General features: G+C 50.0%; 1 protein-coding gene across 5 annotated transcripts in view; it reads right to left on the reverse strand.

Moving 5' to 3' along the window:
- Nucleotides 1-22,938, reverse strand: part of UPP1 (uridine phosphorylase 1) — a 29,222-nt gene extending 6,284 nt beyond the window's left edge. The window contains exons 1-4 of one of the 5 annotated variants that reach the window (XM_058725617.1): nt 22,803-22,932; nt 16,551-16,624; nt 6,352-6,416; nt 1,569-1,686 (exon numbers count right to left, since the gene is read on the reverse strand). In XM_058725617.1, coding sequence (XP_058581600.1) covers nt 1,569-1,686; nt 6,352-6,395 — 162 coding nt within the window. In that variant the 5' untranslated portion in view covers nt 6,396-6,416; nt 16,551-16,624; nt 22,803-22,932. Of the gene's footprint in view, nt 1-1,568; nt 1,687-6,351; nt 6,417-10,566; nt 10,697-16,550; nt 16,625-16,740; nt 16,869-22,802 lie in introns of those variants that run through there. The other 4 variants (XM_058725618.1, XM_058725620.1, XM_058725616.1 and 1 more) reach the window with 4 other exon arrangements.
- Between the last annotated feature and the right edge of the window lie 40 nt (nt 22,939-22,978).

Consider the following 22,978-nt stretch of genomic DNA (forward strand, 5'->3'; position numbering starts at 1 on the left):
ACTCAGTGGGTGAAGGTTCTGGCTCTTGGTTTTAGCTCTGGTCATGATCTCACAGTTCATGAAATCGAGCTCCACTTTGGGCTCTGCGCTGACAGCATGGAGCTTGCTTGGGATTCTGTCTCTCCTTCTACCCATCCCCTGCTCAAACTCGCTTACTCTGTCTCTCTCTCTCTCTCAAATAAATAAACTTTAAGAAACATAAAAAATAAAAGTAGAAAAATCATATGATCCAATAATTCTACTATGGAGTATTTACCCAAAGAAAACAAAAACACTAATTCAAGAAGTTATATACATCCTTATGTTTATGGCAGATTTATTTATAATAGCTATACATCGAAGCAACACATGGATAGATGAATGGATAAAGAAGATACAAATAAATAAATGTGTGTGTGTGTGTGCACGCACGTGTGTGTGTGTCCACATACATACAATGGGATATTACTCAGCCATAAAAAAGAATGAGATTTGCCATTTGCAACAACATGGATGGAGCTAGAGAGTATAACACTAAGTGAAATAAGTCCGTCCGAAAAAGATAAATACCATATGATTTCACTCACATGTGGAATTTAGGAAACAAAGCTAACTGATTAAGAAAAAAGGGATCAACAAAAAAAACAGACTTTAAGTACAGAGAACAAACTGGTGGTGTCAGAGGGGAGAGTGTAGGGAGGATGGGGGAAGAGGTAAGGAGGATTGAGAGGCACAGACCTTCGTTACAAAATAAATGAGTCATGGAGATGAAAAGTATGGCATATGGAATATACTCAACAGGATGGTAATAACATTGATGACAGATGATGATCACATTATCATGGTGAGCACTGAGTGATGTACAGAATTGTCGAGTCATGATATTGTGCACCTGAAACTAATTTAACACCATATGTTAATTATACCCCAATTAAGAAAATACTATTAGTTCTAAGTAACCAGAGAAAATCCCTCTCATAAAAAAAAGAATACATGGGGAGTCGTCTCACAGCTGGAAAGGAATACGGTGGCTGCTAAGACAGACCCGCGGAGAAGCAAGGAAATTTTGAGTCATTCATTGTTTTGATTTTGAATCTAAACATTAGTCCATCTTTACCCACAGGGATCAGACATTTCAAAAGTCCTGTGCCAGGATAAACCAACACTGAGGAACTCAGGACTCTGTGGGGGAAATGGGCTAGAAGTTGCATTCAGCCAAGTAAGCCATTAAAAGAACAAACATGCACTTTAAATTACAAGGAGACACGTGTAATTACTCGCTTATTCTCCCTTGTTCCTCTACAGAATGTTTTGTAACTCCTTTTCTCCGAGTGGAACATTAGGAAATTTATTTTATATGGTTTCCATTACACACTGAATTTATAAGAGATTATTTAGGCACCAATATGGCAGAACTTACAAGGTTTCCTTCATAAACTCATTAGTTTACATATTTTAAAAGCAACGGTTAGCAAAAATCTGAAGATATAACTTGATGAACTTGTCCTCTGTGCCCATGTCTACCAGTATCACCTATGACAAGACTGATGTTAAGACAAATCCCCAGAATCAACAGCCCTGCCTTTTACCTTCACATCTCCAAACATAGCAGGGAGATCGTGCGTGCTGGTGCTGAGATGGAAGTGGTACAGGACATCTTCTTGCATTGTTGCTACATTTGGGTTGGTGGGTTGTACAAAGTGGCCACTGTCACAAAATAGAAAGGCGAAAGGTTTATAGAGCACCAGCACCCAGTGGCCAAAGTGAGAACAGAAGCAGCCTGTGTCAGTTGAGATGGGACACCCTAGCACCACAAATGTTCCCACCTGGCTGTGTCCGTTCTGCCCCCTTCTCCTTCCCCACATCTCCTCCCCACACCCCGGGCCCCTGTTTGGAGGAGAATCACAAAGAACTCAGAAGAGCCAAGAAAATACAAAGATCAAAGTGCTAAATCACCCTATAGAAAGTATAGCCAGTTGCTACCCAACCCAAGTTCATTCGACACCTGAACTTGGCTTTATTTTCAAAATAATACATTCACATAGGAAATATGGATGGGAATAAAAGAAAAAAGAAAAAAAAGCTTCTTGTTCTCCCTTCCAGAGGTAACCTTTCCAATCTGTACACCTTGGGTTTAATTTTTCTTGTCTTATTGCATTACCCAGTACCACTCCTGTACAATGTCCAACGGGAGGGATGAGAGAAGACATCTTTCCATTTTGGTTTTCTTTCCAGTGTGGCCACTTGAAAGTGTGTGTGGCTCACATTATTCTTTCTTTCTTTCTTTTTTTTTTTTAACATTTTATTCATTTTTTGAGAGTGAGAGAGAGAGAAAGAGAGTGTGTGAGTGGGGGAGGGGCAGAGAGAGGGAGACACAGAATCCAAAGCCAGCTCCAGGCTCTGAGCTCTGAGCTGTCAGCGCAGAGCCTGATGTGGGGCTTGAACTCACAAACTGTGAGATAATGACCTGAGGTGAAGCCGGCCGCTCAACCGACTGAGCCACCCAGGAGCCTCTCACATTATTATTTCTATCAGACAGCACACTGCCAGCCTAGAATAGGGGTCAGCAAACCTTTTTTCATAAAAGGCCAGATAGTAAATATTTTGGGTTTCACAGGCCACGTGGGCTCTGTCACAACTCAATCCTGATGTTGTCACGTGAAAGGGACCAGAGGCAAATGCAAGTGCGTGTGGTTGTGTTCCAATAAAACTTTATTTACACAACCAAATGTGTAGGTCTAGACCACATCTCCAACTTGACAAGCTTAAACACGCCTCCTTTGACATCTGTGTCTGCCTGACTCCCAGAGGCCACGGTGCTCCCCACCAAAGCCTGGCCTGTCGGGCACCAGGGGTGCACAGACAGACATGGATCCCTGAGTGAGGGCATTCAGAAGCTTCTCATTCTTCCTTCCACGCCTGACCTTCTGCCCAGAACCCACTGATCTGTTTCCTCCTCAATTTAACTCTGTAAGAAAAAAAACAACAACAACAACAAAAAACAGAAAGAGATGTAAGAGAAGAGGCTCTCAGCTGCCTGTGACTTGGAAATTCTACCACATGACTGCACGGGCTGGCTTGAGTCTCTCACACCCTGTAAACCAAGCCCATCAGAAAAAGTATGCTGCAGAACTCCTCCGGGGAGATGCTTTATGGGACTCAGGCCCCCAGCTCAGCGGCTGTTTCCTTGGGGGTGTGAGAGTTCAGGACATGTGCCCAATGTTTCAAAATCTAACTGAAAACACACATTTCCCTACCAAAGAGATGTGCTGGATAGCCATAATGCCAATAATGCGAAGCAGGCTCCAGGCTCCGAGCTGTCAGCACAGAGCCCGACACGGGGCTCAAACCCACAGACTGCCAGATCGTGACCTAAGCCGAAGTTGGCCCGTCACTGTCTGAGCCACCAGGCACCCAACAAGCAAACATTTCTAAGAATTTTAACTCGATAAGCAAGTGATGGATGTCTTGCAACGTGAGTCGTACGTGACACCGAATGACACATGATGACAACTGAGCCAATGGTCCTTCTCTCTCTCTCTGCAGGATTGTGGGCGATCGTCTCCCAGGCTCGGATGCTCGGTCTCAGGCTGTGGTGTTTGGCAGAAATCAGTGATTTTTCAGCACGTTGGAAGGTGCCCACAACTGGCACTGGTGTCTTTTCTGTCACTTCAAAGCACCTGTGGACAGTCCTTTGCTTTTCCGTACAAGAGTGAGCTTAGGAACGCTTTGCTTCATTCTAGCTCAGGCTGCCTGCGGACAGAGACCCTTTCCTCCACTGCCTTATTACCAGTTACAGTAAATACAGTCTATGACGAGAGTTTATTGATACTGCACTGTAGTCAACATCCGTGTGAGCATATACAAGGGCCCCCATGCAGAAAAAGATCCCAGGGGACCAATAGACAGCAGTGATTCCATTAGTGATCGTGAAAGTCGTCCTACACAGTAACCGTCCTCTCTCGTCTCCCTCACACAAGCCACAAAGGCTTTCAAACATAAGTGCAGGTTAATTTATTTTTCTATTCTGTATTTTCCTTATTATTGTGTATTATGTTACAGTATTGTAATCATTTTTACATGGATATTTTTGGATTTTGGAATGAACCATCTGGCAAACCAATGTTTGACTGTATTGATTTTGGCTTAGGGTGCAACAACACGGGTGATCTCCTGGGAGAGCAAGCTATCCATATGACTAAGTCATGAGTTCCTGTCTGCACCAATCACTCCACCAGACCTGAAAAGCCACTGTAAGGCATTTTGTGCCCTAAGATGCCCAAAATCGAGTAAGGAAAATGGATGGGAGCAAACACAGCTACAGTATGGTAGTAACTGCGGTAAGACAGAGAAGGGCACAGCATCCAGGCCACGACAGTGTCTGCGGCCTGCGGGGCAGATCCAGCCGGAGTCTGATTGGGGTTTTGTAGGCACACGGCCTCGCTCATCCATTTACACTGTACCCACGGCTGCTATGAAAATTCTGACACCTTCACACGGTCATGGCGTCCTAAGGTCTTCTCACGACAACCATCACTGATGACAGGATGGTTGCTACACGCCTTCGGGATGTTATGGTCACGGAGGACCAAGTAGAAGGGCTGAGCGGCAAGCGTCAGAACTGACAAAACAGGATGTGATTAAGACAAGTTTGCCACATTATTTCAAAATGGGAAACTTTTTTTTTCCCCTCTCTGATTCCAGGAAGAGAAGGAGAAGGAAACAGAGCATTACTATGAAGAACACCAATGCTTTTATATATTTTTCAATTCTTCATGCTTTTATTTATTTTTGAGAGAAAGAAAGAGACAGAGCGTGAGCAGGGAAGGGGCAGAGAGGGAGGGGACACAGAATCCGAAGCAGGCTCCAGGCTCCAAGCTGTCAGCACAGAGCCCGACGCGGGGCTCGAACCCACGAACTGTGAGATCATGACCTGAGCCGAAGTCGGACGCTCAACCGGGGCTCAACCTGAGCCGCCCGGGGACCCCCTGCAATGCTTTTAAAATAGATAAATTGGACAAGGACCATAATGAACCAGACCATGTCAGAACTTACTTTTTAAAAGATGTTAAAACAAATCAAAGACATTACTTGGAAAGCTCGTTCTCTCCTCTACATACAATTTCCAGTCACTTTATCTGGCTTTGTCACTTGACTCATTTAACAACTATTCGTGAAACACCTGCTCCGGAAAGGAAATGCAAAATGGATGCAAACTGGCTGATTCTACAAGCTGTCCAGGTGCCTCGGGACAGGTGCTCAGGGACTAGAAGAGGCGAGGAAGGGAGTCTGGGGCAGGGGATAGGGAGAGCTCAGAGCAGCCAGCCAGATGTGACCCCAGCCACGCATCAGGCCCCGTTCTGGACACAGATACAAACGTTAGTACCTGGGAGGCACTCGGCTTTGCGGTAGAAATGATGTAACTAATAGTTCACGCATGGGGAGCCTGGGTGGCTCAGTCGGTTAAGCATCCGACTCTTGATTTCGGCTCAGGTCATGATCTCACGGTTTATGAGATCTGGTCCCACATCAGGCTGTCTGCTGTCAACATGGAGCCCGCTTGGGATTCTGTGTGTCTCCCTCTCTCTCTGCTCCTCCCCTGCTCACGCTCTCTCTCTCAACAATAAACATAAATTTTGAAAATCGAATAGCTCGCATATAAAAACCTACTTCACACTCACGACTGCTGTGGAAGCTGGGTTCTATCAGTACCCCTCACCGTATGGGCTCACTTTAATGTGAATGTTTTTCATAAGAGGCACTCATGAGCTGGCCTCGAGCTCCTAACACCACAGCCGCCTCGCGGTGGTGGGCAAGGACACACCAGTGAGGGAGCGCAAGCGGAGGGCAGGCCAGGGGCTACTCCGGCTGGGTCCTGTCCATGACCTTGAGCCCAGCTCCAGTGCTCTCCCAGGTAACCCCAGCAGAGGTGGGGGACACCAAGGGGAGCGAGGAAACCAAAATACTGTTGGATTCAAGCCCAGGCAGGAATCAGGATGAAGGCAAGAAACTCTCCCTTGGCCAGCAGTGCACAAATAGACATAGAAGACGGGCTATAAGGATCACCAGCTGGAATCACGGAAAACCATAAAGAAAGTATTTACGATTCCGAACCCCGACAGGGCCGGGAGACAAGCAGGGGCCGTGTTTTGGAAGGGGCCCCACCAGAGCCGTTCTGAGCCCAGAGCTGCCCGCGTAGCCAACACCGCGTGTCCCTGGCACCAGACGCCAGAGCTCTTGTCATCTCGTCCCCGGTCTCTGTCACCAGAATCAAACGTGTTACCGTACGGCGGCTCTCAGAAAAACATGTGTCACACAGTAATCGCCATAAACCTAAGGATCTAACCAGCCTGCGGTCGGCAGGAGCCTTACTTGTGATTGTCACGTTTCTTTGTTTGGAGTCCCGAGGAAGCCATTCTCTCAGCTGGGGCAGGAGCCTAGGAGAAAATAACATAGAATGTTATTTAAAAGTTTTGGAGGGGGCGCCTGGGTGGCTCAGTGGGTTAAACATCCGACTTCAGCTCAGGTCATGATCTCATGGTTTGTGGGTTTGAGCCCCCCACTGGGCTCTGTGCTGACAGCTTGGAGCCTGGAGCCTGCTTCGGATTCTGTGTCTCCCCATCTCTCTCTGTCCCTCCCCAACTCATGCTCTGTCTCTGTCTCTCAATAATAAATAAACATTAAAAAAATAAGAATAAAAGGTTTTTTTAATGTATATTTAATTTTGAGAGACAGAGTGCAAGCGGGGGGCGGGGGAGGGGGCGGGCAGAGAGAGAGACAGAGACAGAATCCGAAGCAGGCTCCAGGTTCTGAGCTGTCAGCACAGAGCCCGACATGGGGCTCGAACTCACGAGCTGTGAGATCATGACCTGAGCCGAAGTCAGATGCTCAACCGACTGAGCCACCCAGGTGCCCCCAGAATATTATTTAAAAATAGACTCAGGCATGTAAGAGACTCTTAAGAGCTTATTTGGCAAAAATCTATTGGAACAAGGCAGTGTCAGACTAGAAGCTGTCAGGAAGGCCCCAGGAGAGAATTAAAGGGAGCAGGTACAGAAGGGGAGCCAGGACATGGTTGGTAGGCAGATCGAGTATAGCTTGTCCTCAGGGATTTGACTTGACACCCTCGAGGTGCTGACAGGCTCAACACCAGGTGTTGACTTGGGACCTGGGCATCAGATCTGACACCTCCGTCCAAGGCCTCCTTGTGTAATTAACTTAACAACAGCGAGTCCCCCCGCCGACCCCACTCACCCCCACTGGAGGAACCCAGGGCACTCTGGCTCACTGGCCTGTGGAAGCCCAGTGCTGAAACTCTGTGCACACTCACATCAGGCCCCGTGTGTGCTATGTGACCTGCAGGGTTGCTAATTTCCAAGGAGCTAGCAGAAATACACCAGAAGCCAAGGTGGGCGGGCATCACCCCTGGTTTCCCAGCCTGGCCCCACAGACCACTCCCGGCTGCCCACCCCTGTGGGATCTCAGGTGTCAGGGACAGCCCAGGAAGAGGGGTGCGGGTCAGGGGAGAGGTCTGAACTGTGGGATTTCCAGCACCTGCCAAGGAAGGAGAGAAGATCCGAAGCAGGCACGAGTCAACCCTGTCTTACTACCATCCTAAAGCCGGAGGAAGAAGAAACCACAGATGCGGCCGCATTAAGTTCCTGGGGCTCGGCCTCTTGTTCCCCTCCCCCATCTCTCTGTCCACAGACGCGAGGCCCCGGGGCTACTTTCCTCTGCTCTCTCTACACCTGCCCTGTCTCCAGCCCCTCCTTCTTATCTGTTTTACCTTCCTTTTCTCCTGATGCTCCCCTGCATTCTGCATCCTGAACCTATTAAAACCGGCTCCTTCAAAGTTAAGCCTTCTGAGGATATAAATGGACTCCCGGTTTCCTATGGTCCCCGGACTGAGGCTGAACTGGGGGCCAGAGTTAACGAGCTCTCCAACGTGGCCGGGGACCCCCATAGGTTCGCTGAAGAATTGCACATAGTTATTCAAACTTTCCAACCTGGCTTCTCGGATTTGTATCAGCAGATCCACACGCTGATTGCTGGGGCCAGCCCAAACACTGGATGAAGCCAGTCTGGTGGAAACATCCCGAGCAGGAGTTAGACCAACACACCCCCGAATTTTGGCAAGATGCTAGAACACTCACTCACTGGAGCAATTATAATGGCTTGTCCTAAGCCTGGTGACGGGAACAAGGTTGAGGCGTGTACACAAAAGCCTGATGAATCTGCTCATGGTTATGACGATGGACTCCAAACGGACTTTAAAGACATTCTGGTCTTCCCTTTAGCTATTGAGTCCACCCAGGCAGTATTTAATTCTCTGCTTATCAACAGTTATATCTCTGTTTATCAAAGATCCAGGATCTTTCCCTTCCAGTTAAAAGGGCCAGGCCGGAATGGGAAACTACGTCCCCTCCAAATTTAGTTATCCTGGCAAACCAGCTTGGTTGCACCCTAGCCAAGTCTCATTTCTGCTGTTATTACAAGCAACCAGGATATTGGAAAAAAAGACTGTTAACAAATTTAGGCGTTGTAGGTGCTTCTAGACCGCTAGCCAAACTTTTCAACGTCCTGTCGGCCCGTCGCTGGTAATCAGCTCGGAGAATCCACTCTCCAGACTGGGAATGAACCTCCGTCCTTACTGACACAGGACCTACACCCTCAGTGCCCAGCCCCACTGCCACCCACCCAGAGCACCTGAACAGTTAGTTCAGTTAGTGAGGAGGGGTCTCTTACAACTCAACAGTTTCCCATCTCTGAACCTACTCTCTTTGAGACATACTGACTCTGCCTTCTGCCCCTACTCATTTATTGGGTTGAGACTTCTTTTTTTTTTTTTTTTTTAATTTTTTTTTTTCAACGTTTTTTATTTATTTTTGGGACAGAGAGAGACAGAGCATGAACGGGGGAGGGGCAGAGAGAGAGGGAGACACAGAATCGGAAACAGGCTCCAGGCTCCGAGCCATCAGCCCAGAGCCTGACGCGGGGCTCGAACTCACGGACCGCGAGATCGTGACCTGGCTGAAGTCGGACGCTTAACCGACTGCGCCACCCAGGCGCCCCGAGACTTCTTAGAAAAGCATCATGCCAGAATTTCTTTTTCCCCAAAGGGGAAGATAATTCTAGAACTTGACAGTAGTCATCAACATAGCCAACCAGGGGATTTAAATGACCCTTTGACATCTTTGATTTGCTCTGTCTCTGACAGGACCACAGCTGAGTCTGGGGACACTGGTAATTTGTCACGAATGGATCAGCTACCATCCTCTTTAGGGGCAAAATCCTTAACTGATATTGGCACAGTCCACAGAGGACCTGTCAATACGGCTCAAATAGATCCCTCAAAACCTGTCCTTAGAATAAGTCAATAGCCTATAAATGAAGAAGCCCTTCAGGGTGTCAAGCCCATAATAGAGAATTACAGGTCTCAGGGCCTCATTATCGCCGGTACTAGTCCCTGTAACACCCCTACTTTATCTATGAGAAATCCCGATGGCCAAGGATGGAGGTTTGTTCGGGACCTCAAGGCAATCGATAAGACTGTTATCCCTCAAAACCCTTTTATTCCTAACCCCCATACACTCCCAACATCCGTGCCCACTGAAAGCAACGTTTTCACAGGTAACTGACCTATGTGGTGCATTTTTAGTGTTCCAGTTGCTAAGGACAATCAGTATCTTTTTTTTCTTTAAGTTTATTTATTTTGAGAGAGAGACAGACAGACAGAGACAGAGAGAATCCCAAGCAGGCTCCACATTCTCAGTGCAGAGCCCAACATGGGACTTGACCCCACGAACCATGAGATCATGGACCTGGGCTGAAATCAAGAGTCAGACACTCAACCGACACAGCCCCCCAGGCGCCCCTCCCTTTTTTCTCTCTGCATGTGAGAGGGAGGGGGATGCCCTGAGAGCCGCTCACCCAAAAACACGGAGACCACCATCACCCCATGGGGTGTTGTACCCAACAATTAGACCCTGTGACTCAGGGATATCCCCCTGGCCTCACAGCCATTCCTGCCACTGCCCTCTCAGTTAAGGCCACTGAAGAAATAGTCACAGGGGTTCCTCTAACCATCCCAGTGCCCCATGCAGGAGCCCTCCTAAGTTCTCCTGACGCTCAAGACTTTTCAGCCTGTCGCCTCACCTCCCGTGACATCATCCTGGTCACTGTTCCTCTTACAATGACTCTTTCTGGTTCCAGGATCCTGAACCCTCTCACCACTCTCCTCTCCATCAAGGATAAAATCGCTCACAGTGGCCTCACATTGACAGATCACCTGTTGACTCCGGTGACAATTCACAGGAAACTGCTCTAGTCAATGCAGCCTTTCATGGTTTACTGATGGTCCTTATTCGAAGCATCAAATGTCACACTGGATGTGCTATACAACTCCCCTGAAGTCACTGAGACAGCACCTTCACCTCAGGCTCCTCTGTTTGGCCCGACAGGCTGACTTATGTGCCCTAAATTGAGCTTCTGTTTTAGCCAAGGGCAGAACCACAAACATTTATGCGGACACTCAGTGTGCCTTTGGGGAAGCTCATGATTTCGGAAGGGAAACAACAGTTTTCTTACCTCCCATGAGGATAAGATTCAGAATGGCTCCAATGGGTGCTAGGGTGGCTCAGTTGGTTGAGTGACTGACTTCAGCTCAGGCCATGATCTCGCGGTTCACGAGTTCGAGCACTGCCAAGTCAGGCTCCGTGCTGAACAGCTCAGAGCCTGGAGCCTGCTTTGGATTCTGTGTCTCCCTCCTCTACCCCTCCTCTCCCCGCACTCTCTCTCTCTAAAATAAATAAAAAATATTTTTTTTAAATGGCTCCTATGTCCAACATTTACTAGGTGCCATACTTTTTGCTGGTGGCTCTAGTTATTACTAAGGGTTCCGGGCATTTAGCCTCATCCCCCTGGAGGCCAAAGGAAACCACTTTGCTTATATTTCCACCAAAAATGCTGTGCTAAAGGAGACCAACAGCAGGACCCCAGTCATGGTCCAAAGATACGTTTTTCCAAATGACGGCCTGGAAAAATTGACCAGAGATGCCCAACAATTGGCCCCATAAAAGGAGAATCAATATTGGAAATCTGACAGTTGTTGGTCTGATAAAAAGAGAGAACTCAGGTGTGGACCAAAGAACAATGTGGCCGTACCAGAAAGTTTTAAATTCCCAGTACTCACAACTGTACGCACATTAAACCATTGGTCTACCGTGAAAGGATAGTGTTCATGAACCAATATGGCGGGAACTCTGCTTGTCCCACTGGCCAAAATACAATCCTGGGAAACACCCATACTGCCCAATGGACCGTTTGAGGTTTGGCAAATGGGTTCCGTGCAAATCCCTCCATCTCATGGATATAAATATGTTTTAGTCATGGATCATATGCTTTCTCTCTTATTGGAATGAAGCCTTGCCTTGTAGACAGACCCACACCTCTTCTGTGACTAAAATCCTATTAGAAAAGATTATCCCCTACCTGGGGATCCCCTCTTGAACCACGCAGTGACCAGGGAACCATGTTACTGGCCACGTGCTTCAGCAAGTCTGTGCTTCTTGGCTAGTTTTACACTTTATATCCAATTAAGCCCAACTGTTGCGGGTAACTGGTGGTTTTAAGGGAAACAGATATATACATACAGTTGAGCCCAGGACAACGTGGTGGGGGGGGGGGGGGAGGGGTGTGCACTGGAAAATCCGCCTGGTGCTTCTGCTTTTTGATTCCTCAAAGACTTAGCTGCTACTAATAGCCTACTATTGACTAGAAGCCTTCCTGAAAACATAAATGGTTGATGAACACACATTTTGTATGTTTTATGTAGTATATACTATACTCTTAAAGTTGGAGAAAAGAAAATGTCATTTAAAACATCATAAAGAAGAGAAAGCACAATTACAGTACTGTCTGTATTTATCCAAAAAAATCCACATGTACATGGATCTGCACAGTTCAAACCCCTGCTATTCAAGGGTCGGCTGTATGTGGTCTCCATCCAGTTTCCCAGAGTAGTGAACTCGCTAAGGGGTCTATTGTTATGTTAATGAGGTGGCTTGGAAAGCGCCAGAAGGGGGAGGCTGGTTGCCAGGGAAACCAATCACACAATTAGAGATTGGCTCTGTCAGCCCCACCTCCCACCTCAAGGGTCTGGAGGTTGAATCAATCACCAATGGCCAATGATTTCATCAGTCGCGTCCATGCATTGAAACCCCCATAAAATCCCAACAGGCCAGGGTCTGTGAGCACGTGGAGATGGGGGGACAGCGGGCCCTGGGGCGGCAGGGAGCTCGGCACCCCCTCCCCAACCACGCCCTGGGCAGCTCTCCCTTCCCTCTGTTCCTGATTTAATCCTTTTACAACAGACCAGTGATCTAGTGAGAGATCTGTCCCCCGAGTCCTGTGAGCAGCTCCGGCCAGTTCGCCAAACCCAGGGAGGGGTCGTGGGAGCCTTTGGTCTGTAGCTGGTGGGTCAGAACCCAGGTGACACGTGGACTGGCATCTGGAGGGAGGAGGGGCCGTGCTGGGGGACCAGGCCCTCAGCCTGGAGGGTCTGACTGCCATCTCTGGGTAGGTGGTGTCAGAAGTGAGTTGAATTCTCTGACGCCCTGCTGGTATCAGAGAATTAGTGGCAGGAAACCCACGCACGCGTCAGAATTGTAATCGCTGATCAGCATTTTAGCTCCTAATTCCAGGCATGCACAGTATTCATCAAACAGATTTATACAGACGGCTGGGCTTCCGCAGAAGTCTGGTTTCCAGGAAATGCAACCATCAGCAGGACCATGCAGAGACTGGCCCCAGATGGCCCCGCTCCCCTCCCCTTAGGGCCCTCACTCCACTGAGAGAAGTGGGGCCTGGGGTCTTACATCTGTGTCCCCAGGGCCGGTGTCAGTCGGTCAGGCAGTGTTCCCTGCCAGAGCAGTACGTGGTCCCAGCAACGCGCCTCCCCGCAACCCCCAACAACCTGCACCTTCCAAGATGCTAATTTTTCCTCTGCGGGTGGGAAGCTGGGCAGCACACAGAGAATCGAAAGAGGAAGAGTTAGAAGTGCTTTCCCGGGAGGTGGCAGACAGAATCCAGAAGTGGAAACCAAGCCGCAGAGAAAGCATCCTGTCCGGTCTTGCAGAGAAAGCGCCACTCCCACACCCGCTTGCTTTTCTCGCTTCGGAAACAGAGAGATCATCTCCCTGCCCAGTCCCCGCCCCAGACCTCGCGCCCTCCTGGGTCCGCCCCGGGGCCTCTTCCCCTTGCACCCTTAGTGCCGGCAGGCCCCCCTTGTAGGCCATGAGCCTCCCCAAGACTGACCCCTCTCCGTGCTCCCACCGGCACACAGCAAAAGATTTAAGCAACTTGGTGCCAAGAAAACCGCAGACTTCGGTGACCCTCTGGCTGGAAAACCCCCTGCTAACTGAGGCTGCTGGCAGGCAGCGTGGCTGTGTGTGCAGGGTTGGGGGGGGGGGGGGTTCCTGGTGTTCCGACCAGAGACGCATTTCACTCTCCAAAGCATACATTATACAGTCCCCCTGATGAGAGAGCATGGGGCAGGCTGGGGGCCAAACACAAGTTAACAGCACCCCGCCCCGCCCCCCCACCCCCACCCCTGCCCAGGTGGGATATGTGATATTCCTTGGACTCTCCTGGCCGCCCAAGAACAGGAGAGAGGAAAGAAAGCAGATGGTTGACTGATGGAGATCACGGTCATGCAGGACAAGGGTCTCCTTCGGTGTATGGAGAACTTAGTAAACTGCAAGAAAGAGGCAATCTCATCCAGAGGCTGATCTCCAGAAGCTTAGAGACTCCGTTTCCCGGAGCCCAAAAACACCCTCAAGAGGGAAAGGTGTTTAAGTGCCTGCCATGGTGATGTGGGAAACAGAAGCAAACGAAACATCAAATCCCCTTACTGCCTACAGCTCACTGACCAGTCCTTGAAACCGGCACAGTGACCTCCCTCGAGGGGCTCAGCTGCCTCCATGATGACACTTTGTGGGGGACAGAAGGGAATCTCAGCTTCACATCACCCCACCTTGAGGACCCTGTAAGTCTCCTTCCTTTATCTCAACTGCCCCAAGACACACGCTGGCATCATGCTCCAGGCTTAGGGCCCCCGATATACACCCGAGGGGTCTCAGGACTGAGGTTTTACTAAACGGTAATAAATGGCGTTTCCCTGGCCACAGTGACCCCCTGAAGGTCCTGGAAACCTTGCTTCCAAAATTCCTAAGAGACTTACTCTATCCCTGCCCCCTCCCAAGCTGAGGGTATGTGATGAGTTACCCGTCATGACCCCAGGGCAGCTCCTGCTGCCAACGGGTTACAGGATTTTTTTTTTTACCTCAACACCTAGTGTAAGGGTTAAATTGTAGTGTAGGGCTAACCTATAGCTTGAGAGATAACAGCTTTGTGTTGACACTATAGCTTGAGAAATAACAGCTTTGTTTTGACACTGAAAGTTAAGAGATAACAGCCTTGCTTTACTCTTGTAAATTACGAGCTTCCGTACTCTCCTAAATTAGGTTTCACCAATTAAGGAAACAAAAGTTCAAAGAAAAGAGCATCAGAGGCAGGGTCAAGGAGATCAACTGGTTGCGACTTAATGGCAGAAAGTCTAAAATAATCACCCCATCTGGGAACTGTTTCCACCTCATCTGGGAGCTATTTCTTTGTTCTGTTCCCAAGTGATGATAAAATGAGGTGGTCGGCTATAAAAACCATGTACCACGGCTGTTCAAGGCCGCACTCTGATCAAAAGTGTTGGTCCTGATTGGTCGGCCTTGCCTCTCATTGCAATAAACTTTGTTGTGACTGTCACTGGTGTCCATAGCATTCTGTTTTAGGAGTCGTGTGGATGCAACACCAGGATTTGTGGTCTCCCCACTTGGAAGAAGGAAGGGGTGGACACAGAGTGAGCAGGTACAAGGTTATTAGAGCATCAGATCCGGAAGGAAGAATACTGGGGAAGCTCTCTTTACAGAGAGGGGGCGCTCAGAGGGAATGCCCGTGACTAGATGCAAGCCTCCTTGTTTTAGGAGGTTCTGGTCAGCATCCCCTTCCCTTCCCCCTGGATCCTCCTCAGGTCCCACCCTTACTGGCTGGACAACTCCAGGTGCTGGGTGGTCCCTTCCCGATGGGCTCGACTCCATTGCGCGAGGGGTCAGACTGGTCTTACTGTTGCCCGTATACACAAGTTTTAGGGTTTAGTTAGGTATTTTCCGTTGTCAGATTCCTGAGAGGAACCTGAGGGGGAGTAGGTGATGTCTGTTACATTCTTAAGTGGAACTCTACGCCCCAAGGGGGTTGCTGTGGTCAACCGCTCCCAGCTCCCAGCTCCCAGCATTGTTCCAAAATGCATGCTTTTGCCACCCAGGGACCTCAGGTCCTTTCTCTATTATCCTATCTTTCCCTATTATACAGGGGTCCTGTCTGTGCGCTTTAATAAAGTCACCTTTTATTTAAAATTTTTTTTAACATTTATTTATTTTTGAGACCGAGAGAGACAGAGCATGAACGGGGGAGGGTCAGAGAGAGAGGGAGACACAGAATCCGAAATAGGCTCCAGGCTCTGAGCTGTCAGCACAGAGCCCGACACAGGGCTCGAACTCACGGACCGTGAGATCCTGATCTGAGCCGAAGTCGGCTGCTTAACCGACTGAGCCCCCCAGGCGCCCCTAAAATCACCTTTTTGCACCAAAGACATCTTCAATAATTCTTTCTTGGCTCCAAATCCCCACCATCACCCCAAAACCCCATCACCCCTGATAAGGGAGCATTAAGTCAAGCTAACACACACCCTCCCCCACCAGGTGGGATGTGTGTGACATTCCTCAGGCACCCTGGCTGCCGAAGGACACAGGAAAGGAAAGAAAACAAACAGTTAACCGATAGAGACCACAGTTTACAAATATCTTAGGAAATTACAAGAAAAAGGCAATCTTACCCATAGCCTCATCTCCAGAAACCTACAAACTCATTCCCGGAGCCCCAGCATCACCCTCCCCTCTGTAGTGATGTGGGGAACACAGGCAGAAGGAAATGGCAGGTAACATGAAATGTCCTCCTAACCTGCAGCCCATTGACAGATACTTGAGGCAAGTACAGAGCAGCACGTTTCTCCAGAAACCCCTGCCCGAGTCACGTTGCCTTCCTAGAGGGAAAACAGCCATAGCCAGACAGTAGCAGGGCCTCCAGGATCCCATGGGTCCTCTTTAGCACATCAAAGTCCTTCTGGAGGCCTCCCTTTGCCTTTCCCTCCCCCAACTCCACAGTATAGAACCAGTCTCTCCTCCCAAGCCCAGCACAGCTCTCTCTGCCCTCGGGTCCTGTCCCGGTGCTTTAATAAAACCACCTTTTTGCACCAAAGACGTCTTCAAGAATTCTTTCTTGGCCGCCAGCTCTGAATCCCCAGCACTCCAAAACCGCATCACCCCCACCTGCCCACAGAAAGGTCAAAGCCAGGAGGAGATAAAGGAGGTGTCTCACTTCCCAAGATCTTTCTCCCTAGACCAGGCAGAGCAGAGGGTGGAAACCAGGAGCCAATCCACCCCTGGGGGCAGCTCCCCACTCACCTGGATTCTTCCAGCCGCAGCAGGTGAACGGACAGGTGAACAGGCAGTGTGGGGAGCAGGTGTAAAAGAAAACCCTGGCGAAGAGTAAGAAAGAGGGAATCACTATTCAGGGACCCAGCACTACGTTTGCATTTTGAAGGAAGTTTTCAAGTTGGAAGAAAACACACAAAGCTACATTATGTTTTCCGACCTTCAAAGGAATCAGGAAACAGGGCTAGTCCGTGAGTGTCGTTGAGGCCAGGCTCAGCCCAGCGGGGGTTCAGGGTATTCTAGAAAAGGAGGCACCCCTGCGCCAGGGCCCCTACCACCAGCATCCACCACGTGCATTCAACTGCAGCTCACGGCGTAAAACCCAGACAGAAGGGCTCCCCAGGACCCTGTCTCGGGCGCAAGAGGGAGCACCAGGGGAAGTGTCAGATGCACTGATTTTCAAGCACCGCCCACCCACCCCCACCCCTGGTGCAGTTTCACAAGGAGAGGTCACTAGTCAACTCAGCGAAGATTTCCGATGACCGCTTTTTACATCATTTTGCTGATTTAAAATCGTCGTGCACCCTGGACATTTTCCCTCCCACCGAGAATAGGTGTGGCACATTCCCAGCAACACACACTGATGGTATACAATGGGACCTGTCCAGTCTGGGCAACTCAGAATGAACGCGACACTTCCTGTTTCCCGCGGGGCTGAGAAAAGTCAGCTTGCAAAACCCAGTGACTGATGTAGCCCACTGTTGGCTGCACTGTACCCCGCCCTCGCCATGAAAGGGCTCCGCCCCCCTCCTCAGTGGCCACTGCAGGGCAGGGTGAATTTAGGTGCTCGCCTGGTGCTTTCAGGTCACTTCACGTGTTTAGTCACAGAGTTAAGAAAGGCACGAACTATCTGTGAGGTACCAGAAAGGGCTAAGCATGGCAGGCAGGGGTCACTTGACTTGGGGCCAGGTCAGAGGCCAAGTGCTCAGGCGGTGAGTCCATAAAAAACTTGAGCAGCACCTGGAGGTGGCCGGGGACTCCTGAAAGGTTTGGAGGGGGCAATGACGGAGATGTGTCTTTGTGAAAGGGTCCAGAGGAAGCCACTGTCACATAACAATTATTCCCACCTGAAGACATAGGAGTTTCTGAAATCCCTTGTCTGCCTAAAAGTGGAGCCTCCTAGAAGAACTCAATTGTCATGAATTAGGTCCTAGGGAGCAATGCCAACTCTTCTTTGAAAACCAAAAACAAAAACAAAAACACAAAAAGACACTCTCACTATCTTATCTCCCATCTATCCACTTATCCACTTATCTTTCCAAAGTCCTTTGTTTCCCTAAGTGCCCCTTCTGCACCTCCCCAGAAGTCCTCTGTTCTCCCAGAAGTGTCCTTCTGCCCCCTCTATGCCCTATGAAGATGGTAAATAAACCCCCCAATTTTTTTAAGTAGGCTTCATGCCCAGCACGATGAGGGGCTCAAACTCACAACCCTGAGATCAAGACCTGAGCTGAGGTCAGGAGTCAGACGCTTCAATGACTGAGCCACCAGGCACCCCCAAATTCTAACCACCTCTTGGAGCCACATTTTTCTGTTAACTCCCATGTGCATACATAACTAAAAATCCATCTTTTCTCCCACTAGTCTGTCTTGTCATTTTGATTTGCAGTCCCCCAAGACACTACCTAAGACGATAGAAGTTTTTCCTCCCCAACACATGATTCCAGCAGAGTTGGATGGAGGGACACAGAACATGAGCAGAGACATGTTAAGAACAGAAAGGCAGGGTACGTTCTGGATCCAGAAGATGAAATCGTAAGGGCTGACTGGAAGGATGAGGCTTCAAGGGGTGCCTGTGTCAAGCTAAGATGACAGGGAAGGACCCAGTGTCACTTACTAGGCATGGGGCTAAGGCTGGCTGTTTCCCATGACACCCTTTGGTTCTACACAAGGTGGCTGTGGGCATCACCCCATGTGGGAAATAAAGCTTGAGTTGTTTTCACAAGCAGGTTTGAAAAGTGACAGATGAGGCTAGCTGGGGGGAAACAGGGCAGGTGGGAATTCGGGGCCCAAGTCACACCCCCGGAACCAACAACTGAGGGAAGTCCCAGACACGAGAGGGACATCAGGGTAGGGAGGGAATGACCATGGCCACGTCCTATCCCTGCGGAAGGAAGCACTGATTAAAAATAGTCTTTCAAAAGTCTAATCTTCCCTGGGCCCCTGGGTAGCTCAGGCGGTTAAGCATCCGGCTCAGGTCATGATTTCATAGTTCGTGGGTTTGAGCCCTGCATTGGGCTCTGCGCTGACAGTGCGGAGGCTGCTTGGGATTCTCTCTCTCTCTCTGCCCCTCTCCTATTCATGCTCTCTGTCTCAAAATAAATAAGCATTAAAAAAAAAAGTGTAATCTTCCAACATTATCGGCACTGGATGATGGTTGTGACACTTCATGTCCCTTCGTCCTGAGGAATGGAGCTTCTGTGGAGAGCAGACAGCAGACGTCCATTCCAAAGCCCAGCCAACAACTCAGCAGGTGAGGTCAGGCCAGAGGCTACTTGAGGCACTGTACCTTCTGGCATCATACCAGGATACTCAAACTTCACACCAAGGCCAGGATACATCCTGCTTCCTGAAGAGAAGACTCCCCTTACCTCCCCAGGACCCCACGGTCTTCTCTACGCCAGGGGAGCTTTTCCCTGGATTCCTGGCCCCAAGGTTCAGCCTCCCAGAGAAACTGGAACCTGGTTCAGGCTCTCAGGATCCTTTGCTGTGAGCGCCTGGGGTCTCCCCACCCACCCGTCGCCAGATCCAACCGTAAAAAGAAAAACCCACCAAAAACCCTGTAGTTGTGTTTGGTTTTCTTTTCTGTTCTTTTAGTTTTAACCATTTAACCATTTCTTTTCTGTTCTTTTAGTTTTAACCATTAAACTAAAAATCAGATAGGTGGGTTACTCTGTGTAAATAGCTTGGTGTGTATAAATGTTTATAAAACTCTTTTGAATGAACATAGAGAGCAAATGTGTGTGAGTGTTCGTGTGTGTGTGTGTATGGGAGAGAGAGAGGGAGGAAAATGAACAGTGTTTATCTTCAGGGAGTAGGAAAAGCTGAAAGTTTCATTTTGTTTTATATTTGTGAGGTTTTTCATATTATTATTTTTATTTAAGTAATCTCTACACCCAACCTGGGGCTCGAACTCACTCACAAACTCCAAGGTCAAGAGCTGCTCCGTCGGCTGACTGAGCCAGCCAGGTGCCCCTATTTGTGTTTTTTTTTTTAAACACTGAGTTTGTATTAATCTTATGATCAGTAAAGATAACAAAAGAAGTCCACTTGGACAAAAGCCCATGGGAAAAACTCATTTTTTTTTTTTAACTAAAATGTTACTGGGGTGCCCACCATCGTAGAAAGTCCTGGGACTGTGAATGTGATTTGTTGGATCATGAGGCTTATGCAGAGAGAGAACTAGTAGGTCAATCTGGCCTCCAAAGAGGGGAGAAAAAGGGCAGAAGGATGGAACATTAGGGGACTTAGGCTTGGTTCAGTGAGAGGTGACAGGGCAGGATAGCAGCCTTAAAGGGTGGGGCAGGGTGTGAAAATCCTTTTAGGGGTTTAAGATTTAGACTTTCATTCCGGTTCAGGGAAATCACTAATCCTTTAAAGGCCGAGTTTACAGCCAAGGAAAGCAACCAAAGGTGTCTTTAACCCTGAAGACACCAGGAGGGTGGAATGAGCTAGAGGGGCCAGGCCTCACTGGGCAGGGCAGGGCAGAGTAGAAAAGGGCAAAGGGACAGGGAAGTAGCAGAGGGGAAGGGGGGCGGGGAAGGACACCACAGCCTGAAGAGTGCCTCAGGGGCCTTCCAGGATATTTCCTGTTCTCCGAATTTCAGAATTTCTGGGTCACCCCTCATGGAGGGGAGCAGCCTGATGTGGGGTTGACTTCTGGCATGGGTGGCCAGGAGGCTGCCACCTGTGACCTTGGGTCAGCCAGCCAATTGGGTCACCTGGCCAACCCCTGACCAAGAAGAGAGACAGACCTGTGGTCCCCGCTGTGGGCATTTCTAGGTCCCAGGACAGTTTACCATAGACACGAATTGTGAAAGGACCCGCACGCAGGGACCAATTCTACGTCCTCTAATTTTTTACCGTAGTTTCTCTTTAGATCTGCAGGACAACTAGAGGTCAGTATTTCATGCTGCAACACTTGTTCAACATAGGTTTCAGGCATGCTTCTGGCCATTGAAACTCTCAAAGTTTAGTAAGAAAGAAAGAAAAAAAAGGGGGGGGGGGGGAACAGTCCCAAAACAGATTCACTTGCCCCAGGACGGCAAACCAAGACTCAGATATCTGTTAAATCAAAACCAAATGGAGAGCAGCCTTAAAAATTCCGAGCAGAGAAAAAATTCTGAGCAGAGAAAAAGGTTAGTCATAGGAAGTTTGAGTTTGCAAGACCGACCCCGCCCCGCCCCCCCCCCCCCCAGGCCACTTCCTGCCTAGCCTCTGGAAATGCAGAGCAAGATTCCCACTCTTTCCCAATGTCAGTATGAGGTAACCACGGACCAATTCCCCACCCTTTAAGAACTTTCTAATATTGCAGCCAAGTTCTGCGAAGAAGAGCACCGCCTCCCCACTCGAACTCTGGCGTTGTGATGACCGTAGACCTGCTCCCTGCTTGCAAACTGTCTCTTGGCGTGTGCCCAAAAACTTTTACTAATTGCTACTCTGGTGAATCATTGGCTTTATTCTGTTATTTCTGAACTTTTTTTTTTTTTCAACGTTTTTTATTTATTTTTGGGACAGAGAGAGACAGAGCATGAACGGGGGAGGGGCAGAGAGAGAGGGAGACACAGAATCGGAAACAGGCTCCAGGCTCCGAGCCGTCAGCCCAGAGCCCGACGCGGGGCTCGAACTCACGGACCGCGAGATCTCGAACTCACGGACCGCGAGATCGTGACCTGGCTGAAGTCGGCCGCTTAACCGACTGCGCCACCCAGGCGCCCCTGTTATTTCTGAACTTTTGACAGTTCTAACCTATCAGCCTCTCAGGAATCTGACCTTTAACCAGCCCACCTGCAATTACCTGGTCTCCATAGTGAGAGACTCCGGCCCTACCCCCAAAGCAAGGTGACCTTGGGGGAAGGATCCTTTCCTTTTATAATACCGTTTGTCTTGTCCAGTCTCCTCCCTCTTCCCTCACCCTTATGCCCCCTCACCCCCCATTTCTGCCTATAAAAGTCTTCCTCTTGTGCAATTCCTGGGAGCTCCTTTCCGCTTGCTGGATGGGACGCTGCAGCATCGGTAACCAAATACAGCCAATGAGATCTTCAAACCCACTCAGTGGAATTGTGGTTTTTAACTGTAAAAATCATTCTCCAAAAGGTAACTTTACTTAACCACTAAAGAAAAAGTGTGTGTGTGTGTGGGGGGGGATTCTGGGTGTTCTCTGGTTTGAGCTGTGGAGAAGCCGGTCCCCGCCCCGCCTGCCTCCACTTAGAGGTCACACCCGCTGCGTCTCGGGTCTTGGGGAGAAGGCGGCGGTGGCGGGGTTAGGAAACACACCCCTCTCCCACCCCACCCCCGCACGCTCTGAGCGCTCTCCCTGTGCACCCTGCTCCCAAGTGCACCCCCATCCCCTCTCCCAGAACATTCTCCCCACGCACCCACTAAGCGCTCTCAGCATCCTCCGGAACGGTACCTCCTCCCCGCACGCCTGCTCATCCGCCCCCTCGCGCGCTGCTCCCCGGTCCCCCGCCCCGCACACTCCTCTCCCTGCACCTGCTCCCCACCCCTGCTCATCCGCCCCGCGCGCCCTCACCGTATACTCCGCTCCCCCTGAAACCTGTTCTCCTCGGACCCCGTGCCCTGCTCCCGGCGCGCCCTACTCATCCGCCCCACGCGCGCGCTGTTCGCCGGTCCCCCGCCCCGCACACTCCTCTCCCTGCACCTGCTTTCCACCTCTGCTCATCCGCCCGGCGCGCCCCGTTAGCAGTGCACCCTCCCCGTACTCCGCTCCCCGAAACCTGTTCTCCCCCCGACCCGGTGCTCTGTTCCCCGCACGCCCTGCCCATCCGCCCCGCGCGGGCGCTGCTCCCCGGGCCCCCTCCCCGCACCCCCTCACTGTACACTCCTCTCCCCGCCCCTGCTCCCCACCTCTGCTCACCCTCCCCGTGCGCCTTCTCCTCTCCGAGTACTCCCGTTGCGCGCACCCCGCTCCCCGCACATCCGGCAGGTGACAGGGAAGTCTGGCTCCGGAAAGCAGATCCCCGAACACCGGCAGGGACCACTCACCGAAACGGGGACCCGCAGCGTCAGTTTCGGATCTAAGTTTGAGCGCCGAGCCTGGGTCATCGCCCCGCCGCTGCCCCCTCCCCGCCCCGTTCCGGGAAGGCTGCCCCCAACTCCGCCCAAAGTTGTTTCCTCCTATGGCGGGTGAGCTGGTGAGTCACCGGAGACATCCCGGTTAC

Source organism: Neofelis nebulosa, chromosome 4 (genome assembly GCF_028018385.1).
Source record: "Neofelis nebulosa isolate mNeoNeb1 chromosome 4, mNeoNeb1.pri, whole genome shotgun sequence".
NCBI lineage: Eukaryota > Metazoa > Chordata > Mammalia > Carnivora > Felidae > Neofelis > Neofelis nebulosa.